We start from the raw sequence: 15,410 nt of genomic DNA on the forward strand, positions 1-15,410 counted from the left end.
GGATATTCCCATGCAGAGAGAAGGCATCCTCCCGCCACTTCTCCCAGAACTACGGGTTATTACTGAGAATAAAAGAGATGCTGCTAGCCTTTCTGGGAGCTSTGGGAGGCACTGTCTTCTCTCTTTAAATTATGTATTTTTAGGGTTTAACTCAAGTTTATTTTGCGTGGAAAACCTGATATTAAAGGGCTGTATAATTGGTATTAAAGGGCTCGGTTGTTAACAGAGCAGAGTACCAGAACCCAGCTGCCATGGGAGCAGCATCTGTGTTAGGCCAGGGCAAGCAGCCCGGAGACCTGCATCCATGGAGAGGCAAGAGCTTGGGAACGCCTGGGCCCTKGCTGCCCACCTGGCCCTGCAGTGATGAAATATGGGTCTCCAGCTCTCCTGCCTCCAGATGCCCTTGCCAGCCCCACCAAGCTCTCCTGTATGCAGGACCACACAAAACCCAGGCAGCCTTCCCCTCTCAATGACACACACGCACGCACACAGAGCTCCACACCTTTGGGGTTGGTTGTTGGTTTTTGTTTTGTTTTGTTTTCCCACTGTGGATGTTGTACCAGTTTTATTGGTAAAATTGACATGAAGCCTCACAAACGCTGGAACATGCTTTTCCTTTTAAAGAATTTCCACTGGACCTTAATGGTGAGCATCCAGTCGTTGACATATAAACTCTTACAAGCTGATGTGCACACATGCGCCCGGGGGAGACGGTGGCAGCGTCCTGGTGTCAGGGATGGTTTCTGCGCTATGCACGGGGAGCCTACGATTCATTTGCCAGCCTTCTGGGCCTTCTGGGCGGACTTGGTGACTTTGCCTGCCCCACCACTCTTCTTCTCCACGTTCTTGATGACGCCCACGGCCACGGTCTGYCGCATGTCACGCACAGCGAAGCGACCTGCGGGGCGGAGAGCAGGGTGATGAGAGAGGTGATGCCACATTACCCGCTCTAAGACTGAGCCCTCTCGGCTCTGGTCTCCTTTGGGTGRGTGAAGGTGGGATTTTCATCCCTCCAGCATAGGGTAGCTAGCCCAGCTCTAGTGCCACTACCATCACTGCTCCCCTCGGAGCAGGGTTCCACATGAATTAGTGCTTTCTGAGCCATCAACCCTTGTTCTGACCATCAAGCTAGTCCTGATGTTTTCCTCTGTTTAAGCGACTGTTTGTTACATTTAAATCAAATCTGTCCTCTGCAAGCTCCAGGCATTGCTAAAGCTTCCAGGTGGGTAACATCATCCAAAGGAAGAATTGTTGTTTCTTGTATAAAGATATGCCCTCTACTGAGCAGGTTTCCCTACTTTTTTTTCCTAATCAATTTTGCTTTAGGACAGAAGCAGGGAAGGTGAAAGTTTGCAGGAGAAACATCACTGCGTGGCGACTATGGAATTTAGTAACCTTGAGAGAGAGGCCCTACACTTAACTCCTGCTATTCTCAGAGGAAAACCTCGCTCTGCCTTTGAAAATAGCTACTCAGCTCAACAGCAAGGTGGCCTGATCCTTGGTGACCTTGGAGTTAATGCATCAGATTTTGGACCCACAGCACGTGGAGAAACAGCGAAGGCAGGAACGCACTGGGCTCCCCAGTCAATCTAATGGGATGGTCTGGGAGATGCTCACAGCGAGTCTGCAGTGAAATCTATGCCCACATGGTGAAACACTTTGATGTGTTCCACCTTCCCCAGCAAGAAGCCACTCACTCACCAAGGGGAGGGTACTGGGAGAAGCTCTCCACACACATTGGCTTGCCAGGGATCATCTCCACGATGGCCGCATCACCGGACTTCAGGGACTTGGGGTTGTCCTCCAGCTTCTTGCCGGAGCGTCGGTCAATCTTCTCCTTCAGCTCAGCGAACTTGCAGGCAATGTGTGCAGTGTGGCAGTCAATGACAGGCGAGTAGCCAGCGCTGATCTGGCCAGGGTGGTTCAGGATGATCACCTAGGAGACACAGTAGCGTGAGAGCAGGCTGTGGGCCACTGAGACACCGCAGAGGGCAACCAATCTGAGGGACTTGTCCCAGGGTCTGGCACCWCCGGCACTGCCAGGAGTGCTGTGATGTGCATCAACTCCCTCTCGTGGCAGACACCCTGAAAAGCCAGCAAGCCATCTTTCCTGGCAGCAGCCTCCCTCAGCTTTATTCAAGCTATTATTTATTTATTGCATGAGTGGAAGGACATGGGTTCATGTCCTCAGTTCCTGGAGGTTACTGTGTCCTGTTTCATCCCAGAGGTGGCTGCATTTTGGCAGAGAGGAAGCAGATTTTACATGCACACATGYGGTGGATTGCTAGCCTGCTGCTTAAACCCTGGGAAAGCTGCCAGGTAAACCTAAACCAGCCAGCCTTCTTGGGTTTATCCCCTCCGGCTCAGCCCCGTGATGTGGGATGCTGGAAGACCCCATGGCCGGCAGCCCATACACCCCCCAAACCACCTGTGCCAGCTGCTCTGCCGACCTGAGACGTGAACTGTGCTGCCTCCTGCGGCGGGTCCGACTTGCTGTCGCCACAGACGTTGCCACGGCGGATGTCTTTGACGGAGACGTTCTTCACATTGAAGCCAACGTTGTCACCGGGCAGAGCCTCGCTCAGGGCCTCGTGGTGCATCTCCACGGACTTCACCTCAGTGGTGATGTTCACAGGCGCAAAGGTGACCACCATGCCGGGCCGCAGGATGCCGGTCTCCACACGGCCCACGGGGACCGTACCGATCCCTGGGGGCGGACAGGACGAGAGCAGAGCAAACCATAATTGACTTGCATATTGCTTGGGAGCATGGCCAGAGTCTGGCTGGATGTACAGGCAAGATATCCAATAATTTTCACCAACAACCAAGAAACACATGCTGCATCTAGGGTGGCTAATTAAACGAAGGGGACCTTTTACACCCAGGGTCTTTAGGAGATTTTGGGAAAGCCCAGAAGTTGGGTGAAGAAGCATCAAGAGAACCAACCACARGAAGAGGCTGGAGAGCTTGGTTGGATCGGCTGCTTTGCATCAGCCTTTGTGCCCCTGCTATCCCCCTTTCCACAGYGTCTCTTCTCTCTAGGGACTTGTCTGGTCCAATGACGTGATCTCTCTCTTCCCTTCCAGAGGAGCGGGGGGCACAGACCTGTTCCCTGTCAGAAGCATGTGATCTGCCTTTCCAAACAACAGAYGCCGAACGCTTGTCACAACAGCAAGAGAGTGACATTCACCTCCTGCCTGGTTTCTGCAGGGCACACATCCTTGGAAAGAGGAGGAAAAGGGCTGGGAAGGGTTTGTGTCTGCTCACTATAGCCCACGGGGAGGCAGCACAGAGCTGCCAGCGGGCTGGTGGCCATGCTGGGTATTTATAGCTCAGAAGTGTCCCCATCGCCACTTCAGCGGGTAAGAGGAGATGGCCAGGCTGATGCCCTCCATACATGGCTCGTGTCACAGTATAGCTCAGTGGACAGAGGTGCTGGTGACTGACACCAGCATTTGGAGGGCACAGCACAGGCACAGCTGCTGCCAGCTGTGGGCCACGAATATTCCACCTCATCCCAGCCTGGGCTTACCACAGGCAGTGTCCCCAGTTGCTGCTCTGGTGGCCTCTAAGCTGGCCTTGCCCCCACCTGGTGCCCCAACAGGTTTTTGCCATCAGACTTCATTCCTGGCAGGCCCCCATCTTGTCTCTCCAGCCTCAACCTCTGGGATGCAGCCAGGKCATGGCATCACAGGTTCCCTGGAGAACGCTCATGTGCTTGTTGGTCCTCTCCAGTCTCCAGGCACCTTCTGGCACATCTCTCTCCAAYCCAGGACAACCCAAGGCCAAATGGGGTCTCTGCCCTGCAGCTAATATCCCTCTGCCCCAGTATCACCTGTCATAGGTGATACTTGCTCCTATGGAACAAAGTCTCTAGTTAAAGTGAAGGTGAGGGAGGATTCAAGAGGGCTTTTGCTCACCTCCAATCTTGTAGACATCCTGGAGGGGTAGACGCAGAGGTTTGTCTGTGGGGCGGGTAGGTGGCAGGATGGTGTCCAGGGCCTCCAGGAGAGATACCCCACTGGCGTTGCCTTCCTTACGCTCCACCTTCCATCCTTTGAACCATGGCATCTGGAGAACAGAGCCACAAAAAAGATGCACTGAATGTGCCACTTCTCAGCTGCACAAACCTACTGATGCCACCGAGGTGTCCTGCCAGGAGGGAGAATAGTCTGAGGGCTACATGAGAGCGATCGTGGCCCACCCTCTTGCAGAGGTGGTGGTTTGCTCCTGGACCATTCCTGGAGCTATTTCCACAAAGGCCCCACCAGCTGCTGACCCATTCACTCAGYCTTAATTGAGCCAGTCCAGCCCCATCCTCACTTTACCTGGGGGCTTGAGGAGCACTCCAACCCCACCCTCTCTGCAGGCTTGTCTACATCCCCTTGCTCCATCTCCACCCTCGTTCTCCCCTTTCTCCAAGAAATGTGCAAATCATCCCTTAACAGGAGAAGGCGAAGGAGGGAAGCAGTTAAATCCCTCCATCGCTTSCAACAGAAGGCAAAGGAGGAAAGCGGTTAAGTGGCTGCGCGGCCGCAGCGGTGTCCCCCCTTGCCCCCCRGCGACGCGTGCCCCGTCCCCTAACCCTGCCGCTGCCGTTCCCCAGCTCCTAGCAACGCTCGGCGTCCTTCCAGGAAACCCGCCGCTCCTGTTCCCAATGCAAATCCGAGCGCTGCCTTCCCGTGCCAGCAGCACAGTTCCTGCCTTCTGGCGCAGCCGCCTCCGGGCTGCCGGCACGGCGACAGCAAGGCCCCCAGCCAAGTCCCAGCTGCGAAGCGCCCAGCCTTCGGCCCTGGGAAACCGGTTGCTTTGAGGTGAGCTGCGGACAGATGCTTCTCACTGCTCGCTCCTCTCACAACCCTCCGGGGTTTTGCTTTCTTAGTTTGGGTGCTGGAAAACCAGGGTTATGAGGGGCGGTAGCACTTTGCATCCATGCTTTCAGCTCCTCTGCCTCTGCCCTAACTTGACCCTAGAGGCTAAAAGAAAATTGGGCATGGGAAGAAAAAATTAAAAAGGGACAGGGAAACCTGTTCAGTAGAGGACACTGCTGCAGGAAAGCGTAGTCCTCTCTTTGGATGCTGCTGCACCCCCTGAAGCTTTCGCTGCGCTTGGAGCTTGCTGGCTCCTTCCATCAGTGCCTCGAGGGTGCAGTGAGCACGAGTCCCCGCGCAACTGCAGCTCCCACTCCCAAAAGCCCATGACACATTGCTCGCCAGAATAAAACCCTTCGGCCAGGTGTGCGGGAGACCCCCGTCACCCGCGGTGCAAAACAGCCCCGATCCAGCAAACTGAGGTTAGACCCTGGTAACTGCTCACCAGCTGATTCCCTCATCCCCAGCATGGGAGGGTTTAGACAATATTTCCCAGCTTGGATTTAAGTTACTGGCTGCGCGCCCCAGCTCCCATCCCACCCCTGTCCCCTGTGGAGGTGCCACGGCTCTGCCTTCTGCCCCGCAATCTCTGCCGCTGTCTCATCGACCGGCCAGCGAGGGGACAGCGGGGCAGCTCGGTCGCCTGGGCTTGCCGGGGGGGGCGAGGTGGCGGGGCSCTGCCTGGTGGAAATTACAAACCCGCTGAGACGGTGACGGAGCTGCATGTGATGCGCGGGATGACTCAGACCTTCCCTCGCAATCTGCTGTCGCCCGGCCCCGAACGCCGGGCAGCCGCCCGCAGCGGCAGCTGTCGCCTGYGTCCCCGCGGCCCGGGGACGGACGCTCTGCTTTCGAGGGCGCCGCGTGTCCGCGGGGCTCCCCGGCCCTCTGCCCCCCTCCGCCGGCTCTCCCGGGGCGCCCGGCTTTCCGAGCCGTCCCCTTCCCTTTCAGGGCTGCCCGTTACACTGGGAACTTCGTTATCTGCCCAACGTCCCAGGAGACAAATATGGAAGTGTTTTGACACATCCTAGGAGAAAATCCGTTCTGCAAAACCTCATGCCCTGAGGCTGAGGAGAATCTGCAAAAACAGGCTTGTGCTGCCTCCTCGAGCTGTCCGAGCAAAACCTCCGCTATTTATTCCTGTATCTGCTTCCCAAAGGGCAATTCCTATTTCACTGCTCCCACGACAGAAGCAAGATCTGACCCAAACCCCAAAGTTAACTGTTAACCCTGTACTACCTGCTCTGGGCTGCTGCTGGCTCAGACCCCACTTAATTAACAAACGGGCTCTACCTCCTAACGAACACCAAGCGCATTGTACAGTGCGGTCGCGTTTCTCTGCTTTTATGCAGCCTGAAAGCCCCGTGCGAGAGCTGAGCGTGAGCAGCCCAATGCACACACGCGTGCACACCCGCACCGCACGCGCYGCCCGTCCCCCACACCTCTCCGCAGCCCCCAGGGCACAGCCCTCTCCTACCCCCAACATCRTTCCCGTTTGGGTCATGATATCCTACAGAGCAAAATTCTCCAAAACCGGCCTCCAACAGCCTCGTTCTGTCAGCTGCCGCAACAAAAAGCTGGCTTAATATAAAACCTCATTTGCCAAAAAGCTCTCAAAAGCCAGCCTTTGATTTGCGTGCAGCCTGGTGGTCATTCTTCCACTTGGCCTTGCACTCTGGCCTGACGGGGATTCGGCCTGGAGTCTCCCTGCACTTTTGGTTGCAGCCCTGGCAGCCTGGTGTACAGGTTCACCCACCTCTCGCGCATTGGCTATGTGTTGCGTTTCTCTGCGTCGCCCTTGAAGAGACCTTCTGCTTCTGCCTCTGGATGAGGACTCAAAAATTCCTTTTCCTGTACAACTTCCTATGCGAATGTGGTCAAACCACCGAGCGCCTCAGCTTCCCTTCAGTAAAGGGGAATATTCCCTTTGCCCATTGCTCACTGAGGTGGGAAAATCCAGAGACCGGTTCCCACTCGGCACATGCAGCCCCTACGACACCAGAGACTTTGGTTCCTCAGAGCTGCTGGAAAGCATCCAGCCCTATCCTTTGTGTTTCAGACCCTCTGTTTTCTGTGCTCTTGTTCTCCTCCCAACACGACACTCGGTCATGCTGGATCCTGTTTCCACCAGGTGAAACCCGTGCGTGCTCAGAGGCGAGAGAAGCTGCTGCACGTTGCAGCAACGTCACAGCTTGTAATCCTGACAGAGCCACAGGACTTTCTGATAAGTCCCTTGACAGATAGACAAGTCACTTGACTGCCTTGTGCTCTAATGAAACCCAGCCAGAAAATGCAAGTGGGGGGGGGGGGGAAAGTGCTCTTTAGGGCAAAGAATGAGAGGAGAGAGATCTGCATCAGATTCCTGCATGAGCTTTCCCAGAAGGGAAAGGCAGGGAGGGAAGCAGGGAAAGAAGCAGGGAGCTGTCCCCATTCAGGGTCCCAGTAAAGGCAGGAGGTGGCACTTTCTCCCTGGGGATCCCTCCTACAGCGGGGGGGGGGGGTTCTCTGCACCCTCCTAAAAACCCTGAACCCTTGTGGCCTGCCCAGCCCTCCTGGTGGGCTTCCCTCCCGATGCCCCAGCCTTGGCCACTGCTTACGCAGCTCCCAGGAGTCACCCTGGCGACAGCTGCCTCATCACAGCATGGGGTAGTTATTTCTGCCTCTACCTCCATACGGGCAGCAAGTCACATTGGGAACATGCTCTGAGGTCCATCTGGATGGATGAGGCCAGCCAGATCCGTCCCGTTCAGTGTCTCCACTACCCAGCCTATTAATAGGAGAATTGTTCAGGATCATCTTCCCAGCCCAGCAGCTGCTGACATTTGGAGCCTGGCTGATTTGAAGGCACCCAGAAACTATGCTGCTYGGTTTGGCATGGCCAGGGCTGACCTTTGTCCCAGCTCCACTCTGCATGGGACAGGAATTTCCCCAACACYGAAAAAATTCTCTCTTCCAAAGTAGCCCCAGGTCTCCTGCGAGCTGCCTCTCCTATGGAAGGCTATGAGCTATGGTTCCTGGAGCTGTGACCTTGCGCTGCACTCTCCTGACTCAGTCTCTTGATCCCTGACTTCCCTCAGCTGCTGCTCTGAGGTTATACACAGACTTATTGCCTCCTCCGTCACAGAGCTAAGACCCATAATCCACAAATGGAGTGCACATCAGAAGCTCACGTAAGCATCGATTTCTCATTGGTCTCAGCAGGTATCTTTCGGGGTTCTGGCCTGAGCAACTTGCTCAAGGTCACCTAGAAACCCGTGGGAGGGCAGGGATGTGGAGTCAGGACTTATATTCCTTTGACCAGAGCTTCCCTGGCCATCCTTTTTTAGGAGGGTGAAACTGGGGTAGTTTATTCTCCAAAAAATAGTGTTAGCTATTGACAGCCTGTCTGTCAAGAAACCCTCATCCCATTTCAGGCTCTTCTTTCTCTCTGGCTGTCAGGCAAAGCAATGGCAMGTGCCTGCCCAGAAGCCCCTGCCTTTGCATCCCTATAGCCCTCATCACGATGCACCATGGAGAGGTCGTTTCCAAATCAGTTGAACAAGGAGCAACCCAAAATGGATGCTCAAGTAAACCATGTTTTTCATAACCAGCTTTGAGAAACTTTGCATCTCCCCAAGCAAACGGCATGTTAATTAGTAGGATGCCARCACTGAACCAGAGGTATGGCTGCCACACTGACAGGAGGTACTGCTGGGGAAAATGCACCTGATGATTGACACACAGGAATTAGGCTGTGCAGTGGGAGTCATTCCAAGCCTACAACCAGATTGTGTTAATCGCCTTGAAAAACAATGCACRAAAATACACATCATGTTCCTACTGGGTGTGACAACTGCTGTGGATGACTAACATCACCATGGATCTGAAGATGTAAAACCTTCAAATTACATCCCAGAAGCAAAGTCATACGGATCTTCTCCTGAAGAGGTTCATGTTTAGCCGCTGTGGTGTCTGGCCATGGTACAGCAGCCATCAGGGCTATGAACAGTGCGCCCATTCATACTTGTCCAGCTCAATCAGAGCTACGTGACAAACATCTATATTGGCAGCATGGATCATCATGCACAATGGGTGTGTGAAACGTGCCTGCGATTTTCATGGCACAAAGGTCAGCTTCYGCCTGGATCAAGATAGTTGGGGAGGAAATTAAAAAAAGTCTAGTGCAATGCACACACTTACATTGGGAGAGGGTTCCAGCATGTTGTCTCCATGCCAGCCCGAGATGGGCACGAAGGGAACTGTGGCTGGGTTGTAGCCGATCTTCTTGATGTAGGCGCTGACCTCCTTAACGATCTCATCGTAGCGTTTCTCGCTGTAGGGGGGCTCAGTGGAATCCATCTTGTTGATGCCCACAATGAGCTGTTTCACCCCCAGAGTATAAGCCAGCAGGGCATGCTCACGAGTCTGCCCATTCTTGGAGATGCCGGCTTCAAATTCACCTACACCAGCAGCGACGATCAGGACCGCACAGTCAGCCTTAGGAGAAAGACGATAACTAATGAATTGCTCTTGTTCCCAGAGAGCTCTGCTCCAGTTGACATCCTCAAGAGCTTTGAATAGCCCCAAATGAACATTACTCAGGAGTAAGCATGGTTTGGGCAAAGTCCCTGACAGCTGCTACCCATATAACCCTGCTGATCCASCTCAGTCCTCACCTGAGCTAACTGCTATTCCAGACGTGCCAATGGTGCATGGCTTTGTGACATGGACTGGAAAGCAGAGTGGGTTTCTCCAGGTTATGTGACTCCAACTAGGACCTCTGGTCCTGACCACTCAGGGAGGTACAGCAAGGGCTTTATCTAAAACCCCATGRAGTCTTGGGAATCTTTTAGATAGTCTCCCTGCATACTGGATCAGGTTTCAGCAGTACAAACTGTTTTCCTCGATTTAATTTTTCTATTCTCAGGGGCCACAGTAGAAATTGCCTGGGTTTGGCAGAAGGCAATGCTCAGCCCCTGCTAGTGCTGCAATTGTCCCCCTCTGAGCATGTAACAAGGCTAATCCTGCACCTATCAGCTGCAATGAGATGCAGGCGTGTCCTATAACATGATGAGGGAAAGCCCTCCTACAGCAGAGGGGTAGACCATGGAGTCTGTCCCATAAACCACATCATATCACCAACATTAGGCTGTCTTGAGAAAAAGGAAGATGAAAAGACCCTTGCAATCTCATTTGGCCAATAAAACCTAAGGGATAGTGGGATGGTGCTTCCATATGTGAGCTGGCTGAGGCTAGAACAATGTGGGAGATACTCTGACACAAAGGCATCCCTCCTAGGGCCTCCCAGGAATATTCMTCCCCACCTCACCCAGGTGAGAGGGAGAAGATGGAGAAGCGACCTCTTTGTGCCTGAGAAAGCCCCCAGATGGCTGGGGAAGTGCAGGGCCTGAATGCCCTGTCACCAACAAGACATGGGACCCCTGCAGCAAGGCAGGACCTAGTGCAATGTGGCCTCTTGTGTGGGCCCCTCTCAAAGATGCTCAATGGCTGTTTGGTGTCTAAACTACCCACTTCAGAAAGGACTCCAAGAGTATCTATGTGACACTGGGCTTGCTGGAAAGCCTGCTCTAGTTCTCGCGTCTGGCCTCCCCCCTGGTCTCCTAGCCCTGGTTACTCACCTGGGATGTCCCAGTGATCATGTTCTTGATGAAGTCCCGGTGGCCAGGCGCATCAATGATGGTGATGTAGTACTTGGTGGTCTCAAATTTCCACAGCGAGATGTCAATGGTGATACCACGCTCACGCTCAGCCTTCAGCTTGTCCAGCACCCAGGCATATTTGAAGGAACCCTTCCCCATCTGATGGGTGATACAAAGGTAAAAGCCTCATGAGAAACCTGAGCATCAGCATTGGTGCCAGGGCCAAGGCCTGTAACCTGCCTTCCTTGGGCTAGGTAGGTCACAAGCTCAGATGAAAACAGAGTCCCATGGCAAATATTTAGAGCAACCTTCCCGAATTCAGTGGCACCCATGATCTATACACTACTAAATACAGGTGAGAGGAGACATTACTGTCCTCAACAGATTCCTCAGGTGGGTGAAGAACAGCCTAGAAGAAAAGCTCTTAAATGAATTTGGTTGGGATTACACGGCAAGGAGCTGCCTCAGTGACCCAAGAGTCTCCATGAAACACTACCAGCCCTGCCTTCTGGCTAGCTGTTACTGGCATGAAATCACACTGGTAAAGAATTACAGCACAATTCTGGAAAAATTATGATACCATTTCAATTTATTAGCCAAAGCTGTGACAGCTGGCTAATAGAAAAGGGCATTGCTTGGTGAGTGAATCCATAGCTGACAGGAGTGTAACAGGAGAATGGGTTAAAAGAAAATGAAATGTGAAGTGGTTGCTATGATCAGAATTTTTAAAAAAAAATGCGATTCATTTTTTTTTTTTTTTTTTTTGCCACAGTGTGTGTGAATTCTCAGGAAAAGCTACTGTTAGCTACAGTCTGACCAACTGTTGTTGCCAAATGGCCAAAATCACAGCCAAAATTGTGTTTTAACAGAAAACATGATGCATAAACTTGTGCTGAGCAAGATTAAGCACAGTATTTCAGTACCATGATAAAGCACACTCCTTGGTAAAATCATGATGTAATCCCTGAACCAGTATCTCCTTTGGGTTGGTGCCCCTTGAAGTCCTGGCAAGGAGAGAACCTGACTTTCACCCCGCAACCGAAGGCCTGAGAACCCAGTCTGCAAACAAGCTCCTGAAGGTGAAAATGAAATGAGGCAGGAGGGGAGAACCAAACCACCCCTTCGAGGCCGTGCCTGGCCCCAGGGCTGCCTGACAGTTCGGGAAGGGGGTTAACCTGCTTGAGCATCACATCTTGGACTGAACTGCAAGTTTTTAGCTTGGATAACGGAATTTAGCTACAGAAATAGGTCATTTGCCAATGACTTAGCACGCTTTAATGCGCAAGGAGAAGATGCTGCACCACGTTCCCCACTCCCCCTCACCCAGTGTTCCCTCTGACAGCGATTTCTTCTGGAATATCAAAGGCTGGCACATAAAATCTGTAACAGGCAATGATAAATCACCTGACCAGAGGGAATCGTTTCCTAATTGCAGCCAGCTAATGGTTTGGTGACGTTGCACAGCAAGAAGGTTAATACCAGCCTCATATCTAAATGCCGAGGGAGCGGCGGAAACCCCACCACCCCAACGCGCACCTTCTTGCACTCCTCAGGGTGGAAAAGGGAGGTGGAAAATTCCAGAGGCAGATCCCTGCTTGGAAAGCCCCTCTGCCCAGGGAGCGCRGAGGCTAACCCCTTCCAGCCCCCGCGCTCCCTGCCTCTCCGCGGGAAAGCGAAGGGGCTCGGGAGGGCGAGTTCATTTACCGTGCGCGGGAAAAACCGGCTCATCTTGTGCAAYGCGAAAATAATCAGGGGCGCTCGAACCGGACCTCCGTGAGCAACCACACGGCTGTCCCCAGCCCCACGTTTTGGCTGCGGAGAGGGAAACYGAGGCACGGAGCGGGGCYGCCAGGGCACCAGAGCAGGCGTCCGAGGCGGGGAGCAGCCGTGGCCCCTGCAGGAGGCACGCGCGGGAAGCCGGTCGGCTCGTGCGAATTCGCCCCAGGACTCGGTGCCGGGCATAACTTGAGGACGAACGAGATGCTTTATTTAGCAAACAGTTTCCCTCCTTTCACTGGGTATATTCAGTTGCTCAGAGCTGTTGTTGAAAAAACATGGTATTATCTAGCTTTGCACAATACCTTCACTGTTCAGTGCCAGAAACTGCCTGTTTTCTCTCGATCAAACTGCACCCGAGGGACAGCTTCCTATTTGTGGGCTACAAATAATGATAAAAAAAAGAAACAAAAACAAACCAAACCAAAAAACTCTTTTTTTTYCTGAGATACTGTTACCTCTGCCCTCAGGTAGAAAGAAATAAATCCTTCTCCTTTATCACTTCTCTTAAAAAAAATTTTTTGAAAAATCAGTGCCTGTTTTTTGTTGGCTTTTTGGGTTCACACAGGCCTCCATTTCCTGCGAATGCCACCTAATGGAAGAAAACCCTTCCCCAGCCCTGCATCAGAAAATGGAGTCTGCAAGCTCAGTCAATAGGCTATTAATAGCAGGCTCGAGTCCCTGCGTATTCTGGCAAGTCAGGGAAAGTGTCTCTCCAATTAAAATAGCTGCAATCGCCTCTAGAAAAACCTAATGCCACCACATCTCATCCGGAGGTAGAGGTGTGTGGGGGGGACATATAGAAAAACATCAGTTATGGCTTTAAAGGGATGAGGGAGAAGCATCGTTTTAGCTTGGGGAAGAAGCTTGTCACCTGAGAGCTGCAAAAAGGGGCCAACAACGCGGTAGGAAAATAGATGATTTATCTCAGCAAATCCCTAGGGCTAAGACAGACGGACAGCAAAACGTCTAATCAAGACCGGCAGCTCTGAAAACCTTGTCTTTTTTTTTTTGTTTGTTTGTTTGTTTTTCATAAATGTGGGGCCTTATCCACAAAAATCGAGGGATATACGCATCAAAGATTCCTAGAACGATGACGACAGGACGCCCTTTAAGAGACCAGATCCGCCCTATAAATAATACATCACGGCTCCTCATCATCCGCTTCTCTAGAATTTACCATCGCTGGYTTCCGAGAGCTTCTAATTCGCAACGTTTTTCCATCCGTCCCCAAAACTRTGCCTTCCTCGTTAATCTCGGTTTGCCATTTTTTGTGTTGGGGAGCGTTTTACCGTGTGAYGGTCTGACAAATGTGTGTATTCTTGCAATTACCCTCCTTACAAAAGCTGAACAAAAGAATTTAACATAAATGCTCGTGCTTCCCGCCAGCTTTTCTACGAAGAAGACTGCCAGTAAAGCTACGTAGCAGACTGCCAGCCTGAGAAAAATGGGAACATGGTTTCCTGCAAAATGGATCAAACCGGCAGTGCAGCCGTTCCTGTAGCTTTTTCCCAGCAGGTGCTGGAATCGGGCGGTTCGGGGTGAAATCCAGCAAGTCCTGCAGCGGGCAGTGAAGGATGACCAAGGTTTCCTCCTCATCTGCAGTATTTAGGGAGAGTGCGATGCCCGGAAGCCCTACGGCTCCGAGCTCTCCCAGGATCCCTCCGACTGCAGGTGGTTACCTAATCTGTCTTCCAGACCTCGTTACGCCCCTGCCCTCATTAGTAGCCTGCAGCAACGAGTCCCACTAGTCCAGAGCKAAAAATCCAGACAACAGGGTGACAAGAGCCCAAACGGCCTCTGTCCCCCAGGCCGGAGGGGATGGGAAGGCCCCGGGGCGCAGGCGAGGAAAGAAGAGAGATGGGAATGAAGGGGAGCAAAGGAAGAAATGGAAGGTGCAAGAAGGACAGAGCTGGARAAAGGAAAATACTCCTAAGGGAATGGTTGTGCTGGCAGGGGAAGGCAGTGGYGGGGCAGCCGGGGCCTTGCAGAGCCCAGCGGGGAGGAGGAGGAGGAGGGCAGGGCACGCTCGGGACGGACGGACGCCTCACCTCGGCAGCCTCCTTCTCAAATTTCTCTATGGTCCTTTTGTCGATGCCGCCGCATTTGTAGATGAGGTGCCCGGTGGTGGTGGATTTGCCCGAGTCCACATGCCCGATGACCACGATGTTGATGTGCGTCTTCTCCTTGCCCATGGCGGCGGGCGGCGGGTGGGCGCTGGCGGCGGCGGGGAGGGCAGGGGGAGCGCGGCTGCAGTTTCGGGGGGGGCTGCGGAGGAAGAGCCGGACCCATCAGAGGCGTCCCCGCGGCGGCAGCCGCCCCAGGCTCCCAGGCTCTCCGCGTCCCACCTCCCCGTGCCCCCCCCGCCCTGGCTCAGGTGGGTTTTCTGCAGTGAAATGGGCTATTTCTGGCCACCACATCCAGCCTCCAAGGCTTGGCGAGATGCTGCGATTTTGGCCACGGTGAGGTGTCCCCCTGCCACCGCCCCCCTGGAGACCCCCCATTCCCAAAGCTACGTCATCGGTGCTTCGAAGGTGCCTTTCTTCCCCCACCCCAAAACCCCTCCCGGGGCACTCCCCTGACCTCGCGGGCAGGGGGCTGCTGCCGAGACCTTCTCGGTCTTTCCAGACCCAGAGGATCTCCGTGCGTTTCGCCCCGGGAGGAGCCGTGGGTGTCCGTCCCCCGGGGCTCGCGGCGGCTCAGCGGCAGCCAGCGCAGCGCCCAGGCGGCTCGAGAGTCTGATGGTACCATGGTGCCCGCAAAAACGGGACGGACAAAAATAGCCTGCGCTGAGCCCTGCCGCGCTCGCAGCCCAGCGAGGGGGAGCAGCAGGAGCTCCGCGGAGCCGGCTGAGCCTGCCGGGGGACGGGGGGTTGGTGTATTTTGCTTCCATGATCTGGATGAAACAGAGGGAGGAGGCTTAAAATGAAAATCAATATATCCGGGGAGCTGCGCTGGCATCTGCCATGGTTACCAGGGCTCTGCGGCTGCTACACAAACCGGGCGCAACCAGGAGCTTTAATCTGACATCTAATAAAATCCAATTTTACGAATCCGCCCGTCAAAGCGAAGGAGGGCAGGAAACGTTTGCTGCTCCAACAGCGACGCAGGCAATAACGTCCCT

General features: G+C 53.7%; 1 protein-coding gene across 1 annotated transcript; it reads right to left on the minus strand.

Annotated features, from left to right (window-relative positions):
• Nucleotides 1-550: 550 nt before the first annotated feature.
• On the minus strand, nucleotides 551-14,554 carry EEF1A2 (eukaryotic translation elongation factor 1 alpha 2). The gene is made up of 7 exons (XM_085314189.1): nucleotides 14,338-14,554; nucleotides 10,490-10,669; nucleotides 9,051-9,347; nucleotides 3,921-4,071; nucleotides 2,451-2,707; nucleotides 1,702-1,936; nucleotides 551-898 (listed from the first exon to the last, which is right to left on the minus strand). Exons 1-7 carry the CDS (start codon nucleotides 14,479-14,481, stop codon nucleotides 771-773), a joined length of 1,392 nt encoding a protein of 463 aa, XP_085170315.1. The 5' UTR covers nucleotides 14,482-14,554; the 3' UTR covers nucleotides 551-770.
• Between the last annotated feature and the right edge of the window lie 856 nt (nucleotides 14,555-15,410).

Source organism: Rhea americana, unplaced genomic scaffold, assembly GCF_003343005.1.
Source record: "Rhea americana isolate MKP2758 unplaced genomic scaffold, rheAme1 scaffold_4, whole genome shotgun sequence".
NCBI lineage: Eukaryota > Metazoa > Chordata > Aves > Rheiformes > Rheidae > Rhea > Rhea americana.